Raw genomic sequence first — 17,636 nt, forward strand, 5'->3', positions numbered from 1 at the left:
GCTTTTAGTCGAGGGAACCAGGGCGATGCTAACTTCCGGGTTTGCCTACAAAAATACGTCTTCTATTAGGTCCAAAATGTTACTGTCATAAATGCTGGTGTGACCAGTCCTTAAGACTTTGCCACAGTATAATATCATCTTACTTCCGTCTTTGCTACTGAGATAGTAGTACTGCACATGACAGCGAGAACGCGCTCGTTGTTTTTGTTTAGCTGGCTGACAGCAGAGGTCAACTGCTGTATAATACACAAAACACGCATAATAGTGGCAAGGCAGGGAGCTCCAACTCATCATCTATGCAGAGCAGCAAAGTGGAATGAAATGGCAGAGCAATTAACAACATTCGCTCTATTGCAAAATGAATGGCAGCCACCGTAGCACATTGGATGATTTCTATTGTTCAACTGAAGTAACATTTTTTAAAATCCCATTTATAAATAAACACATGTTGATTAGTTGACATCACTTAGCACCTCCACACGACATGTTCTGGTGTAGTCAAACACAGTGTATCACATGCGAGCACAAACAAATCCATTAGGAGTTTTTGTTGGTGATGTTGAGGCTCTGCGGGAGCGCAAGTCACACAGAGCACATCAATCAACTCCACCCTTTCTGAATCCAACAATGACTTTATTTTTTCACATCACGGTGCAGTCTTCTGTATTCCGCATCTGCAGTGACAGTGATTTCCCCTGACAATCCACAAGACATAACGGAAAGGAAACCATGTGATTAGCAGAGACATGGCGGCTGCATGTGCCCAAACCTCATTTGGAGGAAGACAAGGTGGAGGCACAGAAGGAGTTTTGTTTTTTGTTTTTGTTTTTTTGTGTGTGTGTTTGTGTGTGTACTTTAAAATCCTTGCTTAATCTGCAAAAATCTTCTAATCAAACGTAGTTTATTATTTGCTATGTCTGGATTACAGTGGACATGCCTGTACATGCTGACAGTGTGTAAAGTTGACAAATGTTTTTTGTGGCAGCAGATGGGAGACTGAAATGAGAATTATTTCATCAAACATTGCGAACCTTGTTGTGAAACAACACTAAAAGATTTTGACTTAGCATCTTGAGAGGAGCTCAGACATCGTTTACATACTGCTGTGTTCATAATGATGACAGATTAATAATATTTGTTAATAATATCTGATGATTGGGAGCTGCATATTTTAATTATAAACACAGGGCAGTCATAAATCCAGCATCTAGAAGGAAATAAAAGTGGTAAAAAATGAATAAGGAAAGCCATAGATTGGAATTCTTGCTGTCAAAGGTGAGATATGAGGGATTCCTAAGGATTTATAAAATTGACAATAAAAGATGGGGGTTCTGTTTGGGGGTCGAGGATCAGGAGGTTCTTTTCAGTGGTGAGGGTCAGGGATCAAGGGTCATGTAGCATTATGACGGTCATGGTGGACAGGGTCAGCACGGAGATAAAGTGTTAGCTATGGCTGCACAGGGCAGTACGGTCCAGCTGTGAAGTTTTTTATTTTGTGACTATGAGTCCTGAGGGAGCCCCAGTGGAGCAGAGCTATGTTCAGGGCCCGTTGGCAGATCTCCCAAAGCTTCTGCATGGTTGATATAGGGCCAGACTATCTGCTGTGACAACTCCTTATTAAAATCTAGTGCGTTTGTCCTTTTCCTCCCTCCCCTCATCTCTCCTTCTCTTCCTGTTTTTCATCAGTTCCCTCCCTCCACTTCGACTGTAGGGGGTTGGGATGGGGGGGGTGGAAGAGGACATAAATTCACTGAGCCGCTCCAGGCAAGGTCTTCATCAGAAGCTCATTTCTCATAATTTTACCCAAAGTCAGCAGTCTGCCTGTATAATTACACCAGGTTCTAGTGAATACATCTCGAAGAACCCTGCGCCCGCTCTCCATTGTTGAGTTATTTTGCACAATAAGTGGCTCAGAGGAGGAAAAGAATCACTCGGTTGATCTGTGACAGAAGAATGGTGGCTGCGGAGAATAAGAAAGAGAAGAAAAACTGTCTCCACTGCATTAAACATGAAATGGTGTCATTATGTAAAATTGTAATAAATTATGAAAGCGGCATACATCTTCTATGTGAAATACGCTTTAAATACTACATGGCCACCAAAATCCAAGTATTTGTACACCTGTCTCTACAATGTAAGCCTTTTTGTGTTTATCTTTACAAGATAAGATACTTATCTGTGTGATGCATTTGCGTTACTGACAAATTAGAAATATAGAAGTCCTCTTCCTAAAGAATGAATACTGAAATGCATGCATTCCCCCTCTGGAGTTGATGACTTTGCACTCGCCCTTTGTCCTTGTTTCATTAGTAATTACGCAGCCACTGAAATATTAATTTGGTATTTTTAACTAGCAGCCATTAGAGCTTTGGGTTATAATGTTCTGTCAAGAAGGTCAAATCAATTGAACAAATACTAATAGTGGCCAAGACAGTGGGTTATATATGTTTGACTGAATCAGCCCTCGCTATAAAGCACTACTGTGTGTTTGTGTGTGTGTGTGTGTGTGTGTGTTGAGGTGTGACTTTGCAGTGATTAATGTCCTGCGTCCCCACTCTGTGAGAGGGAGATAATACAGGAGGCTGTGGCCTTTGTGTTCTCAGTTTGTGTTAATGCCTGCGCCTATCAGGAGATTTTAAAAGGCCTAAAGGATCAGGTTGGCCAGGATCTGCTCATGGATTGGCTGCCGCAAGCGAGAATTGATGACAGATGATACAAATGAAAAAGAAAATGCACACTCTATGTATCCAATGCTACTACATATGTTTATTTGTTGTGTCTTTGGTCATTTTAAATTATATGTGACTGTTATTTTATCTGCATATCATATGGTAGTGCTTTTTATAACAGTGCCTTATAGGTCTTGCTCCGCCCACAATATTATTATTATTATTATTGGACATTATGTCACTCTTTAAATCATCTCTAGATTCATAATTAATTCCTTGGACACTAGAATGGAATGAAGCGATTTTAGAAACACCTGTGCTGACAAGTCACAATGTTGTGTCCTAATCTTTGTTCTACCTCCCATGCTGTCTGATATCCATATTTATATATGGATATTATCCATATAGAAATATCCATATAGAAATATATCCAAGTGTCGTTTTTACTGTCTCTGGTGTTTCACATAGGTGGTCCTGCTGCTGACTGAATTTCCCTCCCTCCCTCAGAATAATAAAGGCCAGCTTGACTCTTTTGCAGATAATTTAATTTGTATTATATTGAGAGTACAGTGTATTGAAGTGTTAAGTCCTACTTCTGCATATTACTACGTGCAATGCGGTCGAGTGCATTTCCCAACTGCAGCAAAAGCGCGCTAAATGCAAATCAATCTATAAGTTGAATTCATTGGACAAGTAAAATTCATGGAAAAAATGTCTGCATGCACAAATCTGTGTGGGTGATTTTTTGACTGGAGAAAGACAAACTGGAGTTTCTCGTCACAGACTTTGTCCCACAGTGCCGGTAAGCAGCACAAAACTCTCAAGGCCAGCCCAGCTTGAGAAGTGGGCGTGTTTTTTTTGTCTGGGTGTTAATTCCTTAGCGTTCCCGCCTACTGAAAGCAAGCGTTTCTGCCTGCCTGACAAATGTGCAAGAGACGAAAAGAACAGGCATTGTACAATATACGGTAACACTGTGCACATCAACAAACAGAAACACCTCCCCAGCTTCCCCAGAGGAGTAGGAGAGGAGAAAACAAAACTTTATCCACGACACCCTCTCTCTGTATTTCCACCACCATTCACTCAAGTAAACAAGACCACTAAAGCTGGCTACTGTGATAAAGAGGACATGGAGAGGTATTGCGGATGTGTGGATATATTGGTTATGCCACCCTGATGAATATTACATTAAGTAAGGCTGAAAATCTGTTTTGTTCCTAAAAGTAGTAAACCTTTTTCAATTTACAAATTACCACACTCAAGTCTGTCAGGCAATTGTAAAAAAGATAATAATAACATGGGCCTTTCTTAGTTGATCGCATGGCTTTTCAACATGACCTGCATGTACCTGGACCGGCAGTTCAATAAAGGAAAAGGAGCAGAGAGCCCTCAAACATTTCCTGATTTCACAGTGGAACAGTCCTGAGCCCTCCTGGACTTAACGGGTGAGCGTGTCAAAGTGTGAGGTTGGAACTGGCCTGGAGAAATAAAGGCAATGGGGAAATAAAAGCGAAGAAGGAGAAAGAAACAGTTAAAGACACAATGAAACAAGGGGAGGAAAGAAGAAGCAAAGAGGAGGGGAAAAAAAGAACAAATACAGATGGCGATAACACTGGCACAGAAGAGGAATTAAAGCTAAATGGGACAGGAAGATGTTAAAAAGATTCTAAAGTTAAAAAGTTAAGGTGCTAAGAACCACAATTATTTCCCAATTCAGACGAAGGAGGAGAAGAAGAAGAAGGAGGAGAAGAAGAGGGCTGAATGTCTCAGTACAGAGTTCCCCCAGGCTTCGGTCTCAGTGGTGAGTCTACAGTGTGCCAACACAGAAAAGTACTTTTCTTTTCATTTGCAAATACTCTGTCGTGGGAGACTTTACCATAGTGTGTTCCTGCAAATCTGAAATTCGTGAGTACACAATCACTTCAGTCAATTCAGTGCTATTCAGGTCAGCCATCACTGACAGAGATTTGTTGACAGCGTTCAATAAAATGAGAAATGAAGAATATAATGCTACTTGACAGATTGGTGTGTATGGAGTTCAGCTTCAGTTCAATATTTATATATTACATTAGTGATATTTTTTACAGTGTAAATAAGATGAGAAAATACTTTTACTTTTATCCAGCGCACAATGAAAACTCTATATTTACCACTGATGGTATTTGTGGTTTATTTAAGGCCTTAACATCCACAAAGGGTCACAAAAGTACAGTAAAGTATGGCAATTCTTGACATGAAAATAATTGACCAAGCAGCATTCGAGTGACCTATAAAATCTTTGCCCGGTCGCTGATGAGTGTGATATTTACGGCGTCACCGGCTAGGAGAATTTCAATTCCAGGAAAACAAATTGCCAAGAAATTTTGAGCTCCCAGTCCCGACTGCATATAATAAGCAAGGTCAAAATGTTTGTCTTTTCTGCTGCAGGAAATAATCACTGATAGAGACTGGAAAGGGTGGGTTGGACAGGTTGAGGTTTGCTAATAAATTCTACTCCTAATCTCCAACATGGTGAAATTCAGAAGTAAGTAGAGCTGTAACATCATGGCCAACAGAGGCCTCTAATAACATATGCATGTACTATATGTGCACAGCAACTAACAGTATGTAGTATAACCTTATAATTACTTATCTGACTGGGATATTTGAACTAGCAGTATAATACGAGAATAATCGTGTGTATGCGAGATGTGTAGGTTTAGAGGGCAAATCCCAATAACTCCAGTTATGGTGTTAGTGTCAGGTCAACCAAGAGCGACCTGCCACTCTTATCACTTATCCACCCTGCTGAGCAATCGGAGTGTATTGTTGGACACAATGTTCTGATACAAGCCCGACTGACTGTTAACCATCTTTAAACAAGCTCCTCGATTTTCTTTGTGTTCCAGGAATAGTTACAAGAGAGGTGATATGCATGCTTTGAGGAAAACACAAAGGAGTAAAAGCCACCACATATTTCAACTTGAGGCAACTGCATATTTTCAGACATTTCATAAAACAGTTTTTATATTTGCAATTGAAAGTACAGCATATTTGTGTATATTCTGAATTAAAAAAACAGGGTCGAGCAGGGACAGGAAAGATAAAACACACAGTTAATCATGCAGCATCACTAACGTAAACTTCTTGTCCATTTCTAGCTCGTAGACAGTCTCAGAACTTAACTCAATCACTCCAGAGTTATAACTCCAAAGAATTTTACAAGAAAGATATGATCGCAGTGAAAGTATACTATATATATATATAGCAGTTCAGTCTGCCAACTCGCACGGAGTGGATTGATTGAAAGTTTGTATTTGGCATTCACTGCCTTCAAGCGTGCACCAACATCCGCACAGTGGAGAATTGTGATGATAAAAAAGAACTTACCCCCCTTGTGGAACTTACGGTGTGTCTACACAGTGTCATCTGCCTCACGTGTATCTGACGGAACAGGTACACTCCTATTTTAATCAATCCAGCCGTTCACACAGACCGTGTAATGGCTTGCGGTTTACTTTACACATGTAAATGCATCCTGAAGCATATTTTTTCGCTTCAATTCTATTTTCTTCTGTTTTGCACGCACAACTACACTGATTCTGCGTTGGGCTCTAAGTGCTGCCAAAACACGGGTGACCAACACTCAATACTGTGCCTGAATGCATCCTGTGTAGACACAGACTGTAGCTGTATAAAAAGGAGAGCAGTGCAGCAGCAGCAGCGTGGCAGGCAGAGCATAAGAGTGGGAAGAGCATTGAAAGCTTCAAAGGCTGCCTTATAGCAAGGGTGCACTTGATATGTTGCAAAAAGTAGAATATACCATGTTGTGGAGGAGCAGCACAACTCAAATTATTTGAAACGTTTTGTATGTGCACAACAACAACAACCAAGACAGAATACAAATAACTGACAGAGGTAAATGTTGTAGCTTGATTTTCGACCATGACGTCTGTATCCCTGCAACAACTGTATCCTGTAATGAACTGCATTTCACAGCTTTTAAAGCTCCGACTACCAACAAACATCGCGGCAAAGGTGAAACCTAACTGAGAAATGTAGCATGCAGGGAGACCAAAGATCGGACAAAGCAGTTTTAGCCTGAGTGCAAGTGAGCAACCGAAGCTGTTGGCTACAGCTGGGATGTGAGAGCACTAATCATCAGCTTGAACAGAGATGACAGAAAATGCCTATCCTCTGTTATTCCTCTGCAATTCATCTATTATAAAGCCAGGGTGTAATTTTATCACACTTAAGAATTTGCCATCCGTAATCATTTCCATTTGTTTGAAAAGTGAAGAAATCACTTAGGTTGGGACACATGAACATGACATCTGACTAGGATGGATTGAGCGATTTCAGATTTTGAATGAGGTTTTGGAAAATGCAGCATTTCCTTGTGGCTTCAATGCTCTGATGAAATATCATACAATGGCAGTGGGACAAAAAGCAAAATTGTGTCAGAGGTGGCATATATAGATGCACTGAGAAAGGGAGAGGGAGGGAAGAAAAGGAGATGGAAAAACCCAGGGAGGATCTGTTTTGGAAGATGTTAATAGAATCTAACAATGTGAATGAGTGGAAGGGACAGTAACCAAATGAGAGTTCTACATTGATCCTGACACACAAAGGCCTTGTGGGACAAAAGACAGAGGGAGAAATATAACTTGCCACAAAAAAAGGAGGAAATTAAAAAGTCATCCTCACAGGGTTGTGAAAGGCGAGGTTTATAAACCCTTGTCACATACTCCCAGTAGGCATAACCCCATTTTCATATACGACTAATTTAATCAAGGTGACTTCTCCTTCCTGCCTCTCCCAGGATAAAGGCGGGAGTTTGCTGTTCCCTCGTGCCCACAAGCCAACATATGCTAAGATTTGTGTCTGCGGTTCATCCCCCGTATAAACTCAGAGCGGCACAATCTAATCTGTGCTGTGGATAGCCTCTCCTTGCCCATATTCTCCAGAGGAAGCTTGTTGTTTTAATGACTGCCCTAAAACTTTTCCTCTGCCATGTCCAATATTTCCTGTCTTTTGAAGGTCAGAAAAATTTCGCAGTTGGTCTGAACTTCTCTATTAGGGTAGTTACAATAGAGGTATATTGGTAAATAAACTATTGAAATCCAAACTAAACTGAGTTGATATTTTTGTAAGTGAACTAAAACAAAAAGGGGTGAGAATGAGAACATTACAGGAACATTTTGGGGAAATTTTGGCATTGCCTATTGGACAATTAATAACACCTTTTGTATTAAGTGAGTTGATACTAAGTTGTTAGGCTGGTTCAGCCTAATTCTGAGACTAATACATTATTGTTTGAGAAATGTCCCAATACCAAGCATTACCTTCAGTCAAAATCAAACAAGTTATTGTTGAATGTTCCTAGTGAACATTTGTTTTTTCTTTCATAGCTTGATTTGAAATTCTAGCAAATATGTATGTACAGACATCTTCCTTGCCAGCTTTGTTTCAGACTCATCCTGTCATCCGTATTAAAAATCGAAACTATGCATGAATCATCTATCATTCCATCAGTTCTTCGGATTTCCATGTTAGGGTTTTCATGTTCACATCTTCAAAGACCTACTTCAGGACACAAATTAGCTGTGACAGAGAAGTAAGAGAGCAAAAATGAAATCAAAGTCTGCTGTGTCAGTGGATGCTGCGCTGGGGTTTGAGGTTTTGTACAATTGGCTTGGTAAACAGCTGCTCCTCGCACATCAAAGAGCCTGCAGCACAAGGGTAAAGAATGCTTGAGTGAAGAAGTGCGAGGATTCGTTTCTTTATCCCGAACTTACCCTGCCAATGGTGGGAAAATAATGCAAAGTTATGTCAGATTTATGAGCCTGCAACCAGTGCCCTTCTACATGGTAAGTATGAGTGTGTATATATTGATTCATTCTCTGCTGCTGAAGTGGAAATCAAAATGGATTCCAGGATCGGTGTGACACTTAAACCCAGGCACAGAGGACTGCTAAACGTGAATTAGCTAATTTAAGCATTCCAACAAAATAAACTAAGATGGTGAACATGGAAAACGTGTCACTAAACATCAGCATTTAAGCATTGTCATTCTGAGAATGTTAGCATATTGATGCTTGCATTTAACTTCAAACACTGCTGTGCCTACAAACAGCCTCACAGAGCCGCTAGCATGACTGCAGACTCTTAGTCCTGTTTAGTTTTTTAGTGGTTTTTAATGAAAGGCCATGTTAGTTATTGTAAAATGACCCTAGTTCACACTCTAAAGAGAGTGCAGAAACACAATGTATTGCTCCATTTGAAAATGTTGAAAAGGTTAACCTCGACTTCCTGCCTATTTCTAATTTCTAACTGTTCCAAAGACCTTCATGGGTGAGACTTTTATTTCTATAGAAAGGTAACTTTTTATCTGAGAAGAAAGAAGAGGGCTCAGTGGAACATTGAGAGACATTTTGTGCCGATCAAGCCTCATGAATAGTAACCATTGGTTACTTCTTTAGTTTCTTCCAAACCCGAGAACATTTACTCCTTTAGTTCACTATGTTCGAGAAGCTTAATACTACATTCATGCATGCTGAACAGTTACATAAAGACAGCTTGAAAACACGGGTCTCAGGGGTGGTTTATGAATGGGAAGAGCAGAGACCAACCACAGGAGAGCTGGTCAGGATATGTGACACTGTTGTGAATTCAAAAGCTGAACTACACAAATTCATCATTTCATTGATCATTGCAAGTGACACCGCCATGTTTGCAGTTCACACATTGACAGAGGAGGGGATGGGTTATCTGAATGTCCGTGCAGTAAATCTTTTCAACTTTTTTTTGGAAGGTAAAATGCAACTACAATGTGTGTTTTGTTTTACCTGGCATGATATGCACCAAAGCAAAAAAAACAGTGTTTTATCGTTAGATGACGGAACACTGGTGAAATACAGTGGGGGCCATAAAATAGTGCAGAGCTGGAGTGCTTCCCTCAAAAGCCAAGCAGTCGTCGCTACTACTATTTATCCAAAGGCCTTAAAAGTCAAAGGTCATAATGAGGGTTGGATTTCATAACAACAAAAGTCTGCAATTATGCACCATGGACTCCACCTCTGTTTTTTTTTTGAGCAACTTCAAAGATTGCTCCTTCATTTATGTAATGATATATTTCAAATATGTGACAGAGGGTTAATTCTTTTTCATATATCCATTTCAAATATCTTTTTAGATAACATATTGATAGCCAACCTGTTCTCATCATCACCTCTTCTCTCATCCCTTGCTGACGCTTTGTCAGATACCATGACACAGAAGGATAGACAGCCAGCCAGGAAGACAGACTGACAGATAGATTAGATAAAATGAATAAATTATGTGCATGAAATCATAGGCATGCAAGTCTTCAGTCTTTGTACTTCCTCCCAGAGGAAGGTGGAGACGAGTGCGCGATTTGAAGTTTCAGGCTTCTAACGCTCTGATGCAGTTTCACCTCAAGGGACCTTATTAGTCGATGGGTCACTACACACTGCACCCCTAACAGAACACACTCCTGTGCCCATGCCAGAACTTGTCTTGATTAATTATCAACAGAGGCAATATCCAGCTGCCACAGGCAGGAAGAGAGACAAAGAGAAAGAAATAGAACATAACTACCATCACTACTACTAATGCTGCTGCTAATGCTACTGCTGCTATCTGTATAGCACCTCTCAAAACCAATGTTACAAGTTGCTCCACATAAAATGAATAAGAAGCACGAAAATGACTGTAGTTATTGAGTTTGATACGCATTTCATCATCTAGTCTAAATGCAGATCTAAATAGTTTAAGGCAGAGTCTCTGCTTGGTTAGATAAGTCTTACTTCATGCCTGTTTGTAGAATGAATAAGGTCCTTTCCTTTCACTTGACTGAATACCTGTAACCATCGTTGATCAGCAGGAAGGATATGTGCGAACCATCTGCAGTCTCTATTTTGAGGAAAGCGCAGCACGTGATTACATAGAGGTCAAGCAGCATGTTTGTAATTAGTTAATGCTTCCAACACGAAACCAGGATCTATCAAAAAAGGCATTTGCTTTTGTACACTTGTCAAACCTACAAGCAAATCACTTTTTAGCAGAAATCAGGGCCCTCTTTCTGACTCTCAGCCACAGTCTGTATCTGTTTATGCTTCTCTGTCTGAGCATGTCTCCCTATCAGAGATTGACACTCTGTCTCTCAGTCTGAGCCTGGGCACGAATCCCCTATCTGAACCTGAGGCTGTCCAGCTCCCCACTTTCCCAGCAGTCTGGTCTTTTTTACTTACAATGCCCCTGCTCCAGAGTCTGTTTCTGCCTCTCAGACTGAGCCTGACTCTCTGTCTGAGTCTGACCCTGAACCTTGGTGTGAGCAGTAAACACTACAGGCAAAGCCATCCTACCCATATTCCAGCACCAGTGGTTGTCCAGTTGGGTTTTACCAGTTGAAAGAAGTATCAAGGCCTTGTAGGAGATGGATCACCCTCCTTCGTGTGAATACCAGGAGCTCCCTGCCTCCTCCATTCAGCAGTCTGTATCCCCAAGTGGAGCTGCTGACCCAGCTTGACATCCTCCTTGCCGCAGGCTGCACTGTCAGCTTCCTTCAATCCCTCCCTCTAACTCTGTTTCCTCACTGGACCCTCTGCGCTCTCTCTATATCACTGATAATAAGTGACTCCATTGCCAGAAACATCAGGACTAAATCAGCTGTCACACACAGTTTTCCATGCATCACCCTTGTTTTCTTGACAATACCTTTTTGAGTCTTCTACGTCACAGAATGGGAGGCAAATTCAAAGGTGAAACTTGTATACCATGACAATATAAAACTATTGAATTCCAGTACCCCTTAAAACAACAGCTACATCTTTAAAAAAGCACAAACTTTGAACACAGTGTCTTGAGGCCAAACCACTTGATTCAGACTTTTGTTTTTCTGTTTTAGGGCTGACCAACATACTTCTTCATCAGATACTACAACAGCAGTTCTTACAAATTGGGTTTTTTTCGACTATGGTCACCCATCAAGATCACTTTTAATACCAAAATATAATCGAAGATCTACTGTTGGGAAATACAGTACATTTGACAATGACTATTGTTACGTTTTGTCAGCTGGAAACTAAGGCACAATATGAAATGAAAGTACTGCATAGCCGCCCAAAACCAGCCTGGAGGACATACCTTCAAATATGTCTGCAAATATCAAAGAAGCAGCCGATCTGCAAAAAGTCAAGAAAAGCCTTTTACCAAAAGAGTCCATGCCTGTAGCAACTGCAATCATATGTTTTGATGCAAGCAAACATATGAGCATGAGTGGTTTTCCATCCAACAGTAATAGGTGTTGTTTACCTTGATGACGTCTTAGAAGTTTGCTGGTGGTGTTTACGTGTATCACTTGGAAAATATGCTGTTTCTCCTTTTAGGTATAGGCTACCAGCTTTGTCCAGCGTATATCTGTTACACAACTGCTGGTCTCATGAGGCAGAGCTTAATCACTGAAAGAATTCATGGGAAATTTTCAAATAAGCACTGATATATTCACACAAGAATTTATTCTTCATTGATCTTCTTTGTATAGACACCTGAAAAAAAGAGCATGGAGACTGAACAGGTACAGCCCTAATAGCATGAAAAGACTTATCACATATTTATCCTGATTAGCTAACCACATATATGCAAATTCATGAACTTATTCGCAAGCTGTACGACCTTTGTTGTCCTCATTGCACGTGTTATACAGTATATTGCTGTGCCACATCACACCAGCTAAACACTCTGTTTCAATAACTTGTGGCTCCCGTATGATTTCCTCAGAGAGTGTTGGTATGCTTATAGAAATAGCAGCAGATAGATATGTTTTTATTATTTTTTTCCTGAAATTCTTTCTTCCCAAAAGTATCGTCCTTCACAATGACGTGTTTGATCCCAGAAGACATAATTGCCAGGCAAATAGGAGCCATTATGTGCTGAAGTTGCTTATATGTGCACTCTGTATGCATGCTTAGATAGAGCCTGACCTAAGCCATTACATTCCTCTCTGGAGGACAGTTCAGCGAGATAGAGGCTGGCTGATGCTAAAGTAGGTCTGAATTAAATTGGAGGCTCTGAAACACGGCATGACAGACAGAACAGTCTCCATCAGGTGAAATTGTGGGAAGCATCCCTCCAGGACCTACACAGCTGCCTCAGGCAATAAAAAGATTAATAATTGAATAAATATACATGCATAATAAAAAGGCCATTAGTTTCAATAGAAGGATGATTAAATTATTCACAAGAAACTGTGGGAAAGAAAAGGCAGGAGTTGAAGCAAACTATCTTAAGTATTTCTAGTTATATAGTTGATAATAAAGACAGAGTAATGTTTTGTCTATATTAATAGACGGAACTTAAAGGTACCCTGTGGAATTTTCAAGTAAACAAACACATTATGCCCAGAAGGCATGTCATTCCTCATGCAACAACTGCAGAGTGAATTAGATTTGTTTTTACCTGCATTGTTTACATCCATGTTTACATCACCTGCACAATCATCTTTGCTGCTGTATTGCTACATTCCTTTTTTACATTACATTCCCCTTTCTTACTGACATCAAATGTCACTCAGTGGAATAGCATGAAAACATCCGCAGGACAGTGTTGTCGTACAATTATAACATGCATACTTCTGTAGATAAAAACAAAACGGGGCCCAGCTTCAGGACAGGTGGGCTGCCCGCTGCTTTCTTCTTCCCTGAATCAAACGACGTGGAGGTGCAGGATCTGCGCAGGTGACAGCGATACATTAATAATGTCTCAGCTTCTTTCTTCTAAAGACAATGAAATAGCAATGTTGTGTTTGGACGCACTGCCCTTCTACTTTGTGAAAAAAATCTTTGCTAATGGAAATATTACATAATTTTGAAAGTGGCTATGCTACGCTTTCACTAGTGAGAAATGTAGCTAAATTAGTAGCCTTCAGGATGTTCCGGGAGGTTCAACAGAGAGGTTACATCCTCCACCTCCTACTTTTACTCTTGCAGGTAGATGTCTAGACAGCATCTTCATATCGGCCTACGCTTATTTAAATGCTTGACATCAATGGGAAATCACTGCCAAAGTCTGTTGCTAACCTCAATAGATATTGTTATACACTCTCATTGACTTCTCTTTAATGAATTGCAATTACCATGGCCTCCACTAAAGATATAAGCCTTTTTATTCTGGCTCCTTTATGAGACATTTGTAGAATGTTATTGTAATAACTATAATAAAATTACATTATCAACGGGACTTGGCTAATGGGCTGTTACCTCCGTTAATATGCAAGATGTAAATGTGGCATGCTCATTTTAATGTCGCATAAGAACATTTGTAGACCCTCCGTAATTTATCACTAATGTACTAATCATTCACTAAAATAATCAGCCTTAGGTATACCTAAAGGCAAGGTAAGATAAAATAAGGTTTTGTGATGTTTCAGCTACTTGTTGGCCTAGCTAAGGGAACTGGTTCAGTCAGCACATAATGATTTGCTCTGCTGTGTTGTTGTGACTATAAGTACCATTAACTGTCTGCCTTGGGCCTATAATTAGCTACCCATGGTGCACCTCACCATTGTGCATTATCTCATACTCTTTCAGTGTTATCCTCTGTAAATTATTGAACCAACGACACTCCTGGTAAACATGTAGAGTTATCCATGGGCTGTAGCACAATCAATGGGAGCAATTGATGTCATTGTAGGGCAGCACTGAAATTAACAGTTTGTCATATATATGTAATTAAATATAACGTGTACTGGCTGCTGATCTTGAAAGGGGGAAAAAAATGTAAGGTGGTGGAGAAATACCCTTGGGTTCCACCATTTCACCTTGAGCAAATGTCTAATTCCAAACAAATCTGCCTCAGGAATAGAAATGGAAGAAAATAATCTTGCCCTCTGCAAGCTACCTGCTGAGTAACTATTAGGGCAACGGAGCCTCCTGAGGTTGCCTCCAGTAGAGAGGTGAGCAGGCTAGGACTGAGTCATCACAGATTCCACAGCTCGAGTGTGGGTGCACTGTGGAAAAGTTCAGAGGCATCCTAGGTGTGCTCCCAAGGGTGGTGGATGGAGGTCTTGAGGGAGATTCTCCACGCCGTGTTCGGCATGTCTGATCTCAGCAGGTAAGCCTTGTATAAACATGTGTCTGTCTGCGGGGGAAGCAGGCAGGGAGGAGGGGGAAAAGAGCAGACGCAAACCTTCATTATGCTAAGAGTGGCACGTGGTGATGAGGACAGGAACAACAGAGCCAAACAGCTAGTGACAATCCCTGGATGTCACAGACCACCCAGCTCGTCGTATTTCAATGCACGCCCTCCTCTGGGTAGTGATGGGGCACTGGGACAGTCTGGTAAAAGGCAACATAATCAATCAAAGTAGGCAGCCTGACATTCAACATAGCAGAACATTTCAAAGGGGAAATCACAGCCATAGCAGTTTTTCCCTCATTTTGTCTCTGGTGTGCACCAGTGCACAACAAATACACCAGTCAATTTTTTTCAATAACCAGCCCATTACCTGCATGTACGGTTCATTTTATGAAAGCTCAGATAAATCCTATGTATAAAATGTGTATGAAAAAAAGAAAGAAAAGCAAACCATGGATTCTTCATGGTCATAGTGTTATACTGAGCATGCACGTTTTTGTTTTTAAAATTCAGACAACCAACATCACTGCAGTCTTGAGTTGCCTGATGATGTGAATGCTCAAAAATCTTTCCCATACTGTACCTTCAATCTCATCTGATGCGAGCACAGCATGAGACGGATCACAGGAAGTACAGCTGGGTTCACGAGGGTGTTTTTCAGTTGAATGATCTTAGCAACATACAATACGGAAGCAGTTTCTTCCTTTTCTTCATGTCTCTAACATCCTGGGGGGGGGGGTCAGCTCAGTTGGCCAAGCTACATACAATATACTGATCTCAGACCTTGCTGTCACCTGCCTACCTGTAAATGCCTGTGTGCTTTACCATCAATGAATCACTGAAGTCATCCTGAGGCCTCCTCTGTCTGCACTTGGGTCCAATCCTGCATTTCCTGAGTAGTGACAGTTGCATGTCATATTCTATGTTTTATTATATTGGGAGATCATTTTGGATCTTTTTGTCTTTATTTTATAGTTGACAATCGAGACATCCGGGAAACATGGCGAGAGAGTCAATCAAATTGGGGACATTGTAATTACGTGATATGTGCCTAGACTAGTCGGGCATGGGGACACCCATCATATCTTTATCTATTTCCCATTTTACTTATTATTGTTCACTGCCACCTGTCACCTCTCAAGAAAAATGGCAGCATTGTTTGTTCAAACAGATTGTAATGTTTATTTGAAATGCCAAAGCAGATCATGTGACATCAACCGTAACCATGACGACAACATTTCCCTAACCTCAACCACGTGTTTTAGTTGACTAAACCTAACAATACCTTTACCATATGTGCAGCAGATCAGAAAAAAACCCCAGTGAGTATCTTTGAAAGTGACCTGCTTTTTCATGTAGGACTTCTAAATAATAGAAAAATACCGACTCATGAGTATAGACAACATGCCCGCATCCTGCTGGATTGCTGGAGGTAGAATGGTGGAAAATATATTACATGCATGTGCAGTTGAGTTAAAGAAATTAAGATTTCTCATGAATGAAATAATGCAGACTCCCATTTACTTGCTAAATCAATGTGGAATAATAATAATTAACTCAGACTTAATCTAATCTAAAAGATTGAGAAATGTACCCAGAGCTCAGCACAGTAACTGCTCCCTGAGGGGGGGGGGGGTGGGCTGAAAAACCAAAACCTATATTTCATCCTCTCCATATCCCCGAAATTGCTAAACTCAAACCCCTTCAAAAGATACAAGCAGTGTGGGTGAGATAGGGAGAGGGATGAAAGAAAAATATTAAATGCTCTGAATGTATTACATCCGCAAAATAAATTCATGGAGCTGTCTTGTTTGTGTGAATAGCCATTACACATGAATTTATAGACCTTTCTGTTCATCATAGTTTCTTTACCAGCTCCCAAATGACCCTCTCACAGCCGCTTGTCCCAACAGAAGGGCATCATCATCTGTATCACTGACTGTTTATTGGTAACAGAGGACACAAACAGAATACCAACTACAACTAGTTGAATTAGTGTCATCCATCTAAAGGAAGCCTTTGAAATTAAGCACTTTTTTAAACATCCTGTCCTAACATCTTTATCATTATACTGTTGTTCTAAAAATGAGGAAATAACAACTCACAATCATTCACAAGCTTGCATGCTTATCGCTAAACAAATATTAAATGCATGTAAACATGTCTCTATGAGTTTTCTCTGCTAAGTTAAGAACTAAGCAAGCATTAAAAGCAGTGCAGCTCTGATTGCTTGTTTGTTCATATTTTTGTTTGTAAACCTCGAGCTTCCCCTCGCTCTGTCCTCGGCTCGACTGACAGCTGTTCAGCCCAGCAGGCCCCCGAGGCAGAACACGAGGCTCCATCTGATGTCAGTTTGTCTGGTGACGGCAGGGCAAGGCGCTTTGTTTTTCCATCAGCACCCTCACCTCTGGGCCGAGAGCATCTTCCGCCGGACAGGATTTCAACACCAGTAATGAGACGTGCAGTATGGTGAGAGTCATGCATGGTAACTTTAACAAGTCCATGAAGACAGTCACATATGTCTTCACCTTCCCATGTGGCAAAAAAAAACCAAAATCTGTATTTCTAGCTCTGAGAAGTTGCCATTGACTGCTGGGATTAATGAGGCCATTTTACAGAAAGTGTAGGTGTACTTTTCGGTGGCACTGTCCAAGCAGTAAGTGTTCCTGTCAAGTGGCACAAAGTCCTGTCACACACCTCAACCTTCAGTTATAGTCCAAGCTCTCCTCAGCGTGAATTCAAATTGAAGAGTATATGTTAAAGTTGAGGTGTATAAAATTGGTAATGAGACAAAAAGTGTGATAGCTTGGGATGAGGATGTGAGTTGTTTCC

At 40.7% G+C, this 17,636-nt stretch overlaps 1 protein-coding gene across 1 annotated transcript in view; it reads right to left on the reverse strand.

Annotated features, from left to right (window-relative positions):
• LOC139301661 (leucine-rich repeat transmembrane neuronal protein 4) overlaps positions 1 to 11,030 on the reverse strand; it is a 163,343-nt gene extending 152,313 nt beyond the window's left edge. The window contains exon 1 of the mRNA XM_070925103.1: positions 10,922 to 11,030. Within this exon, the coding sequence (XP_070781204.1) occupies positions 10,922 to 11,030 (109 nt within the window). The remainder of the gene's footprint in view (positions 1 to 10,921) is intronic.
• Between the last annotated feature and the right edge of the window lie 6,606 nt (positions 11,031 to 17,636).

Source organism: Enoplosus armatus, chromosome 18 (genome assembly GCF_043641665.1).
Source record: "Enoplosus armatus isolate fEnoArm2 chromosome 18, fEnoArm2.hap1, whole genome shotgun sequence".
NCBI classification, from domain to species: Eukaryota; Metazoa; Chordata; class Actinopteri; order Centrarchiformes; family Enoplosidae; genus Enoplosus; species Enoplosus armatus.